Source organism: Rhipicephalus sanguineus, chromosome 1, assembly GCF_013339695.2.
Source record: "Rhipicephalus sanguineus isolate Rsan-2018 chromosome 1, BIME_Rsan_1.4, whole genome shotgun sequence".
Lineage (NCBI taxonomy): Eukaryota > Metazoa > Arthropoda > Arachnida > Ixodida > Ixodidae > Rhipicephalus > Rhipicephalus sanguineus.
Genome location: NC_051176.1, coordinates 32990427 through 33001277, shown reverse-complemented (window position 1 = coordinate 33001277; position 10851 = coordinate 32990427). Strand labels below are relative to the sequence as shown.

The window sequence follows — 10851 nt, the reverse complement described above, 5'->3', positions numbered from 1 at the left end:
TAAGTGAACTATTCTTAGGTCAGATAGACGAGCATCTGAACAATAAGTTCGCACATTCCAATGTATGTAAAATCTTTAGGTTTGTAGATGATTTTTTAGTAATTTTGACAAGAGTTCTACTGGGGCTCACTTTGATGTAGAAGGAACCTTGACCGCCTTTAGGCAGACGTTAGCGCCTTTGCAAGTGACGAATGAACTTCCGTTAAACGGGTCCATCAAGTTTTTAGACCTGCATATCACCTTTCGCAGTAACCATGCATGCTGGGGTTATCAGCCAAGAAGTAACAAACCAATTTTACCCTATGAATTGGCTCATTCTAAACTCGTGAAACGAAGCATCGCCAACATGTGTCTAAGTAATGCACTTAAGAAATCATGCCCTCATCGTGTGCAGCAATCTTTGTTAGAACAAGTAAATCGTCTAAAGGCGTCAAGCTACCCTGACCACGTGTTAGTGTCGGTATCCGAGGTGCTAGTGAGATTAGTTAAGCAATCTGGTTGTGAACAGAACAGTGGTAAGTCTAACAGGAACAAAAAGTAGCGGTCATCCCATACATTCATCGAATATCACACAATCTCAAGAAAGCTGCTCAGAAGGCGGGTGTGGAGGTAGCATTTTCCGCTCCGCAGAAATTATCAAGACTGTGCAGGTTGACAGAGCCCTGTTCCAGTGCGCCTCTCATCTGCGACGTTAAACACAGGGTTAAATTCGTTCAGTGCCAGAAGGGTGTTGTGTACAACATTCCACTTTCATGTGGAAAGGTATATATAGGACAAACTGGGCGCTGCCTAAACGAGCGTCTAAGAGAACACAGCAATAATGTCAGGAACGGTAACAACGGTCATCTCGCAACTCACTGCCAAAAGTGCTCCTGCACCCCGAAATTTGAGCAGTGCACAGTCATATTTCGCAACCGTAATCAATCGGCGAGGCTCGTAGTTGAAGCAAAATATATTTTAGAATGCGCAGAATCGTGTGTCAGCATAGCTTCATTGACATTATCTAAGAAAGAGATAGCATTTTTGAGTGCTCAGTAACGTGTAACGCGCAGGCCCTGTGTCACGTGCTTAACTGTATATAAGTGACGCAACCCCTTTTTTCCAATAAACAAGTTGTAAGTTGCGCACTGGGTGTCCCGTCTCTTCTTCGTCCTCATCTTTCAAGTGCATCCACTTCATCGACACCAACTACATTCAGCAAGTCAGTGAGGCGCATGAAAGAGAAGTTCTCATTCACAAAATGACACTGTTTATGTATGACTATTATATGTCCACTCAGCGTCCATGTGCAGCGTACTTGCAACCTAACACGGCGGAGCTTTTTACAGTTGCGGGTACATCCATATATATCCATAGAAATCCGCATTACAAGTTTGTAATGCGGATTTCTATGGATATCTAAATGACATTCACAATGTCCAGCATAAACGTACCATAGATGTCCAGGCGATATTTGTGGTTTACTGGGTATACGCGCGTTCCTCAAGAGCCTGATTTGGCTGAAGACGGGGTCGAATCAGCAGAAGGTGGAGCAGCAAAGCGTCGGCATGCTCCCATATATCTCGTTTTTGCGCCGCCGAGCCAATCCACTGCACGCATAGAATGAGTTCGGTACGAAATAAAAAGCTCAGAAAATGGGAAAAGTGGCATGCAGTCTGTTCTGTCCCCTCTTGAAGCGAGCGGCCATGTGCTGTGTTTGTCTTTGAAGTGCCGCCGAAGGAGCGTCCTTTCCCCACATATGTCCCGACTGGGGGGGGGGGGGTCCCTTCTTATCTCCAAACCCTTCTTCCTTCGTGACCCACTTTAAACGGGCGACACGTGCGACCATCAGAGTGCAGTTCGGTGTCGTCTTTGTCGGCCTCATGGAAAGAGAGAAAAGGCCGCCGACGAAAGAATAAACGCGCAAGGTTGCGGCTACACACTGTAGTTGCGCCAGTCTCACCCCACCAGCCCGAGCGACAGCACCGCTTTTTTACGGGGACTAACTGAGTGCTTGTGAATGTTTTAAATGAAATGTAACCACCATTCCTGCTAATTAAAGTTAGTTTTGTTTAAATGTTCATCAGTGCTCGACCGTTAACTGGCTGGATAGCGGACGCTTTGACCCGTCAAATGCGAGCTGCGAGACCAGCATACAGTCATTTCATTTGTTATCGATGGGTACTGTTGTAGCCTCGAGGGACGAGCAGAGCCACAGTGGCCGTGAACGAAGAACAGTAAGACTGTTTATTACTACATGAATACTGAGCACAAAACACTGAGCGCCCGGTTCACAGCGCTTATATAGCCATGAAGCACCGGCGCTATCAGCGTGACGTCACACAGGCTTCGCATGACACCACACTCCTTCCCACAATGTTTATGGCCTATACCAACCGGGAGGTTTTCTTGTACGAGCACTGCGTCGAAGAGTGAGCACCTAGAGGAGACGCAGCTATTCGCAGAGGGGACGCTGCCGGGGCAGAGCCTTGATGTGGACTTGCATTTGGTTGCTCCGAGGGAGCTGAGTCTCAGGGTGGCTCCGGCGGTGCGGTAGCAGACCTGGCAGACGCACGAACCGGAAGGGGACGGGGGCTCGTAGGAGGGGCTTCGGACCCAGAGTCTGGAATTGAGCTGGGCACGAAACAGGGACGCTCGCTGGGGCCTTCTTCGACACTCTCAAAGTAGCGCGGACGTAAATTGTCTACATGCATGAACCTGTTTTCGGATCCTACGCGCACAAGGTACGTAACGGCACTGCACCTTCTTTCAATGACACCTATCAGCCATTTGGGATCACCTGGACGAAGGCCTTGAACCAGAACGCTTTCCCCCTCTTTGTAAGCTCTTTCCGACCCTCTTCTTTCGTCAACTTGGGCCTTTACATTGGAGAACCGTTCTTCCATCCGTCTCTCCAGGTCTGGCAGTAGCATAGTCAGGCGAGTGCGGGGCGACCACGACAAAAACAGTTCTGCTGGTGTCTGCCCCGTGGTTGCTGTCGGTGTGTTCTAGTACCTGAACAGAAAGAGATCTATGCGGTGCTGTAGGGTCTTACTCTGGCCCGATGACCTTTCGTCGAGAAGCTGTCGCGTAAGATCCCGTTTCACCGTCTGGACGCATCTCTCGGCGCTTCCATTGGATGCGGGGTGGTATGGAGGTGTTCTGGTGTGCCGCACTCCGTTCTTAAAGGGGTATTCAGACGGAGGAGAAATGCTCGGGGGGTAAAGGCGGAGCCTAGTGACGTCAACTCGCGAGGAGAAGTCGCCACAAATGCCCCCCACTCACACGGACGGGGCGAACGGAGGGGGAGACCAGTGTTACCAGACTACTCCTGTGGCTTGTACCGCCCGTTTCACCAGCTGCTGACGACGATGACCCCAGCTACAGATGACCCCAACTGCAGACTGGACACCCACTGCCGCTCTCTGCAGGAGCAAGTGCAACAATGTGGCCAAACAAGAGCCAGAAATTCCGCCACATCCCCCACCGCCGGGGGATTGTTTGTCCTTTCGGGGAAAACGTCCCCGTCTCCTCCGAGGAGGCGCGGGGGGGTCACGCCCACTCGCTAATCCGTGACGTCGTGGTCACGTGATCCGCAACCCCCCCGTCTCCCCCGAGCATTCCTCCCCCGTCTGAATACCCCTTAAGCAGGAACTCTGTGAAACTCTTTGCCGTGAACTGAGGCCCGTTGTCCGTAACAACCTCCTCTGGAAGGCCATACGATGCGAACACCTCACGCAGCCTCTCGACGGTCTTCTCGGTCGTTGTTGAATTCATCACAAACACCTCCACCCACTTGGAGTGTGCATCCACCAGCACGAGGAGCCACTTGTTGTCTGCGAATGCAAAATCCAGGTGGATTCGCTGCCATCTGCGGCTCGGCCAACCCCAAGTTTGTAGTGGGGCCTTAGGTGAAGCGTTCTGCGTCAATTGACAAGTACAGCAACTTTTAGCAACATTTTCAATATCTTGGGTTAACTGAGGCCACCAGACATAGCTGCGCGCGAGCATTTTCATACGCGTAACTCCGGGGTGACCTTCATGACAAAGTGCCAATACTTGGTTACGCAAACAGTGCGGAACAATTACCCGATTTCCCCACGTAACACACTGCTGATCTACCGATAGTTCATAGCGGCGAACAAAGTACGGTTCCAATTCATTATCAGTGACATGCGCAGGCCAGCCATTTCTCGTTTACCACAACACTTTCGATAGCACTCTATCAGTACTCGTTTTCTTGCTTATTATGTCAGCAGACAGTGGAAGTTCATTGACAACAGAGAAAAATTTACGTAATCTGAGACATCTCGCTCATTCGCCAACGGCAACCGCGAAAGCGCGTCAGCGTTTCCCATGTTGCTGCCTTTACGGTAGACCCATCTGTAATTGTACGCCGCCAGTAGCAAAGCCCATCGTTGCATGCGCGCTGCAGACATTACTGGAACTGGTCTGCCGTGACCCAGAAGGCTGGCTAATGGCTGGTGGTCCGAATAAATGACAAAACTACGCCCAAATAGGTATTTGTAGAACTTCTTCAGCCCAAAGACCACGGCGAGAGCCTCTTTTTCAATGTGAGCATAACCTTTGTCTGCTTTGCTCAGTGTCCTAGACATAAGCAATAGGTTTTTCCACCTTATCGATCTTATGAAACAGAATGGCGCCCACGCCATACATGGATGCGTCACACACCAGCCCTATCTCTTTCGTTGGGTCGTAGTATGTCAAAACGTTTCCTTCCGTCAACCACGTTTTACTTTGCTGGAACACTTGCTCTGCCTCACGGGACCACTCGAAGCCTTTTTCTTGGTTCAACACGTCATACAGTGGTCTGAGTCTCGTGGCCACGTGGGGAACGAACTTAGCATAATAGTTTATCAACCCTAAGTAAGCTCTTAACTGTGCCTCATTCGCAGGCGCAGGAGCCTCCGTTATAGCTTTTACTTTTTCCTCTGACGGGCGTATGCCCTTTTCGTCCAGAACGTGCCCCAAATACAAGACAGAAGTTTGAAAGAACTTACATTTCTCTTTTTTCAGTCGAATGCCTCTTTCTAGAAACCGGGACAGCACAATTTCCACTTTATGGAAACATTCCTCCAGGGTAGCTCCTGCTATCAGCACGTCGTCTAGATAGCACGCTACCCGATCAAGTCCTTTCAACTCGTCATCCATAACTGCCTGGAAAATCGAAGGTGCACTCGTTATGCCATATGGTAAGCGCGTATACTTGAATAACCCCAAATGCGTGTTGATCACGACTAGCGACTGCGCTTGGGGATGCAATTCCAGCTGCTGGTGTGCAGTGGACAAATCCAAGACCGTGAAATATTTGCAACCGGCCAGCTTTACAAACAGATCCTCAATCACGGGAAGGGGGTAATGATCAGTTCTTAGGCATGGGTTTAGTGTCACCTTGAAATCCCCACACACCCTGACCTGGTTGTTTGGTTTAGGCACCACTACTAGTGGCGTCGCCCATTCACTCTGCTGAACAGGTACTAGCACTCCGGTTTTCACGAGGTTCTGCAGTTCCGAAGACACTGCTTCTTTAACTGAAAAAGGTACCGACCGCGCGTTACAAAATACGGGTGTGCTATTCTCTTTAAGCACTAACTTAATGGCCCTGTTCTTAATTAGACCCAAGGTAGGCTAAAAAATCTTAGCATATTTTTCAAGCAGCAACGCCACTTTGTCCAAGCAAACCCCATGCACATTAGCCCAGTCTAACTTCAGTGCTGACAGGCAGTCTCGCCCCAAACGCATAGTGTTAGTACTCTCGTTTTTTTTTCACGACAATTAGCGGAAGCTGCTTGTGCTGACCATTGTGCTCTACGGAAACGTTTAGCTTCCCTTTTACCGTCAGCGGAGTGCCTCCGTAGGTTTTTAGCTTAAGACTGCATGGCTCTAAGGGTAGGCTGGGCCAGTATTTCTTGCACAGTGACTCTGGTACAATTGACACAGACGCCCCTGTGTCAATCTGCATGCGCACACTTTTCTGATCTAGCTTCAGGCAAATTTCGTAGAGTCTGGTGCGCCCCTCACAGGAAAAGATATTGTACAGCACATGTTCACCCGCGTCACTTTCCTCGTCTATCACGTTCGCAGCGTCTCTACCTCTGTCCCTACACATCTTCGCTAAGTGTCCAACCCGTTTACACACCCGACAACGGTACTTGCGAAATTTGCAGATAGATGCTTCATGCTCTGAGCCGCATCGGAAACAGTGCAGTGGTTCCGCCCCTCTGGTGCCAGCAGGCATCCCCGAAGTTTCTTCTCTCCAGCGTGGTGGGCGTTTCCCGCTATCTGTTTCGCGGTTAAGGGCAAGGTAAATGTAAACTGGTAGCGTAACTTCCGTAGAAGCCCACGTGTCAAGCCGGTGGCTAGTTGTAGAGTCACTGGAAAATCAGAGTACCGCAAAGGTAGGCTGCACCCGGGCAACATTGGGTGGCGGCGGCCATGTCCCTTCCAGACCGTCCGGCGCGTTGCTAGCGTGTGTTGAGAAGTGACCGATCTTTTAGCCTCCGTGGCGTGTTACGCTCGGCAGAACGGCATTATGTGTGTGTGTTTCTTCAAGAGGATATTAGAAGTGATTTCGAGTCATCGACAGGTATGGATCGACTGCGCGGTTAGCGGTGTAACTAATGAAACGTGTGGCGAGTGTTGCCCTGTGCTCGCGAATTCGCTTCATGGCTTAATCGGTCTCGTTTCGTGTCACGCCCGGGCGTGTTCGCTAGGTCCGGATCTGTAAACATAGTTGCATTAGCGCAGTGACATCGTGCAAGATGCCATTTACTTCGACGTTTGGTGAATCTTGACTGTTTGCGCTAGCTTTGCAGTCGGTGTTCAGGTTCACTGCACTCGAGAACGTTATTGAGCAACATCGAGAACATTCAACATTGCGTCCTTCGACTGATCGCTGACGCATAGCTTGCTTGCGCACCGTGCTTGCTGTTCAACTGGTTGATATGTGTAATAGAAGTTGTGTGTGTGTATGGTAACTGGAAGTTGTGCGCGACGTTTTGATTCGGAACGCCAGCACCCGAACGCACCGGGCGAATCGGCGTGCGGTAGGTAAGGTGCATCTTATCTTACGATACGTAGAAAATAGGCCATCAAAAATTATTGACATCACTACTTAATTGTTTCATTTCCTATTTCTTGTCTTCTTAATATTCTCAACGTTGCAATGAATTTGCAAATGTTTACCTGTGTTCCGACAAACAGTTCTTTTTTTGGCGTTGCCAGCGCGTAAACGGCTGGGGTTCGGTTTCGGCACTGCTGCACTTTTTTTTCATGATGCACTCTTATTAAAACTTCCTTGGCACGGTGCTTTATGTTCTTTTGATCAGAAATAGCACATCCCGGAATTTTTAAAGCGCATGCTGCTGAAACACAGTATGTATATAGACCTAGGGCTCGCATAAAATCGACTCCCTCAATGTGTGGGATCTGCTTTTTTTTTTTTTTTTTTGCTGTGACCATTTCTCACCCACTATACAGTATTTTAAGGGTACGCTCGGTGCAATGCAGCATTAGCAGCATTTTTTTGCAACAAATGTAAAAATACGCTTGATAACATTACCTTATACCAAGTTTATCAACAGAGTTACACGCTTCTGTTTTGTGCAGTGCCAAAGATCATGCTACAACTGCCTTCAAGGTATACCAGTAAACAGTTATTATTTTAATAAATCTTCGATTTCGCTCTCGTGCGTGACACGCTTATAACTCGGATAGCATGCGTAATATGTTCAACAGATCGAGATATAAACAGCCGAGCAAATAGAAAGGTATGTAGTTTTAAATATCGCTGACCATAGCGAACCGAAAAGGTGAAGTATCCTGTTGCATAAGATCTTTTCCAGCAAAGTTAGTGTAGTTCACTGAAGGAAGGATTGTTATTCAAGGGGGGCGAATTCGTTCAGGCCAACTATGCAGCCACGTAGAACGGCGCTCTTTGACATTAATTTTTCCCACACGGCAAACGAGAATCCCAGAGTAGCTCACCAGTAACGTTCAAATGATGGTGAGCTACTCTCTTCTGGCATCTGCATGCAGTGGCGTAGCCAGGGGGTGGCACACCGAGACCAGGCCCGTGCCCCCTCCCCCCCCCCCCTCCCCGGAAAAAATGTCTGCTTACTCCCCTGACTGCATGACGCGTTTAAAAAAGCGACGAAGTACTTCTGGGGACCGTGGTACTGCTAAATGTCCGGCCACGCTCTGCATTGAACGCGCCTGCACCCGAAGCGCTTGGAAGGGATATGGCGGCGAGAGGTCACGTGATGCGAGTAAGCCAATCGCGTCGGCGGCGGCGCGCGGAAAACAGATGCGATACTCTGAAATTTTTCTAGTGACTCTAGCTAGTTGTTGCAACAGTCGCCATCTATGTGAGGAGGGGACAAACAGAATTAAAAAAAGAGAAAAGATGACGTCACAACCGAAAGCGGAAATGACGTCACGTTTTAACGCGATGGGCGCGAAATATGAAATTTTTGACAGGGCGCCGCTTCTTAATTTTTTTTGTAGCTGCATGTTCTTTTTCTTATCACTATGACGGCTCCATAATGGAAGCCTGCAAGATAACGGGAAGACGAAAAAGACGGATTTGATAAATAAGGTGTATTTTATTGGCGAAATATTGCGGTTGAACAGGATATTACCCCAAAATATATAACACAGAAATCAGAAGTAGCATAACAATTCAACGTGCACACTGTGATGGTGTAATGTGGGCCCAGGATCCGAAATAATTCAACCGGCAGTCAGGCGATTCTGTACACACAACCGATAACTCTGACGATTCACACACAACACACTACAGCATTCCTTACTTACATCCTAAACGTCCTACGCGCCTCGCACACAAACTGTCCTACTCGCCGTTATGAACTGTTGCCACTGCGGCGAGGTCGGTCGTCACCGGTACTCCTTGGGCAGTCAACAGTCACGCTGCCTTGACCGTGGCGAGGTGGTAGTGGTGGTGATGATGGCACTGCAGGCCGGTAGATCACCAGGCCACTGCAGCGCAGGTTAGCTGCCCGTCGCCAACATGAGCCGCGGCCACCTCGTGACACCACTCGGGCCCCAGGACCTCAGGCCAGGAACAGACTAGGCTGCCGGTCTCTGTGTCAGCACCGGGCACAGAGCGGGAATCAGGCTCACCAGGTCCACATGGCTGCCGGACGCCTGGTTAAGCGATGTCGCGACCCGAACCGCCGACCAGCGGCTGCCGTTCCAACCGTGTCGCGCTCCAACTCCTCGAGCCGCACGCCCCCGCTCGCGCTTCCTTTTCGTCGTCTTCCCCTCCAAGGCGTATCGCAGAGCAGAACTGTCGTTCCCTCTTCGCCCCGTCACGGGCCACACAATCCACATCATCACACACACAAACCTTGCACACGTGTTGCTCTTGCATCTGTAGACAGCGCAGCGTTTCTTCGCTTAGCGTGGCGGACTCATCGTCCCGAAGGGCGACAGCACGCCGGCCGTGCGCTGGCAAAACACAGTCACTGAAACGGTTCCCGATGGCTGCGATGGGCTATATTACCTTCTGCCAAGTACCACGACTAGAAAACAACGCTTATGCGAGGAAATATCTACGGACGACAGGCACAAACCTACTGCGCAAAAACGAGCGACGCCATTTGCATCTCAAAATGCGCAAAACCGTTGGCCCATGTTACCAGACTGCCTGCATGTGCCCGCTGTTTCTGAAAATAAACGAAAAAAATTGGCCACTCAACCACATACCCAAGACTAAAGTTTGATTAAAGTAATCTACTAATTTAATTTGTGACAAATAAAATTAAAACTAATGAAAATAAACGCCTAATTAATTTTTTGTTTTCGTTATTTGTCCCCCCCCTCACCTAGTAGCGCTTTGATCGTCACGCGGGTGTTGATGTTTGTCGCAATAGGTTTCCGACCACTTTTCGTTCCGACTTTCGCGACCTATTTAGATTGACCTTGGTTAAGGGCGCTGATCATTCCTTGCGCCGACTTGGGCTGAAAATCCTGGCTTTCTTTCCGGGCCAACTCGATACTCCTAGCGATATCGCAGGCCTCTTTAAAAGCCAACTTGCTTGTCTTTAGCAGCTCTGCTTGTGTTTCTTTGTCACAAAGTCCTGCCACAAACCGGTCGCGAAGAGCGTCGTCCAGAAACGTTCCGAAATCACAGGATGTCGCCAACCGCTTCAGCTCTACAGCGAAGGCTGTCACCGCTTGCCCATCTTGTTGGAAACAACGATTGAATTTGAAACGCTCGGCAATCACGGAAGTTTTGGGAACGTACTGCTCTTTCAGTGTCTGTACTAACTGTGCGTACGTCTTGTTTTCTGGCTTTTCTGGCTCCAGCAACGTTTTCAGAGTTTTGTAGGCCTTCTTTCCTATTGCCGTTATGAACACTGACACCTTCAGGTCGTCGCTCACCTGGGAGGGCTTCAGGAAGTGGTCGAACCGCTCCACGTAGGACTGAAAATCTTCGTCACCGTCCTCCATGAACTGGTCGAACCTTCCCAACGTCGCCATCCTGCCTGTATCTTCGCAGCGCTTCGGATTCGCCGCTAATGGTGTCTTGTAGCCCAGTGGAGTTCGGATCCCATCTTCGTCGCCAGTCTGTTGTAGCCTCGAGGGACGAGCAGAGCCAGAGTGGCCGTGAACGAAGAACAGTAAGACGGTTTATTACTACATGAATACTGAGCACAAAAGAACACTGAGCTATCAGCGTGACCATAGAGTTTCCTAAAATGACCTAACTCTGGCGCTGCGATCGTTCAGCCACCATGGGAATGATGCCTTCCTCCATGGAATGATGGGTAGTACACGGATTTGCCTAGTCTTCGTGCTTGTGGGCTTCGAACGCACTTGTGGCTTTAT

General features: G+C 49.6%; 1 protein-coding gene across 1 annotated transcript; it reads right to left on the bottom strand.

Annotated features, from left to right (window-relative positions):
- Positions 1–590: 590 nt before the first annotated feature.
- Positions 591–10503, bottom strand: LOC125757180 (uncharacterized). Its single transcript, XM_049412477.1, has 5 exons — positions 9942–10503; positions 6094–6282; positions 3620–3815; positions 2377–2602; positions 591–683 (listed from the first exon to the last, which is right to left on the bottom strand). Exons 1-5 carry the CDS (start codon positions 10501–10503, stop codon positions 591–593), a joined length of 1266 nt encoding a protein of 421 aa, XP_049268434.1.
- Positions 10504–10851: the final 348 nt, after the last annotated feature.

Bases quoted from the DNA above. Each gene is read 5' to 3' on its own strand.
- LOC125757180 (XM_049412477.1), bottom strand. From the start codon at position 10,503: ATGGCGACGTTGGGAAGGTTCGACCAGTTCATGGAGGACGGTGACGAA. The intron at 6,283-9,941 runs GTCAATCTAAAT...ACCGCGAAACAG, and splicing joins GATCAGCGCCCTTAACCAAG to ATAGCGGGAAACGCCCACCA. The intron at 684-2,376 runs GTTGGTATAGGC...TTAACGTCGCAG, and splicing joins TCGTACAAGAAAACCTCCCG to ATGAGAGGCGCACTGGAACA.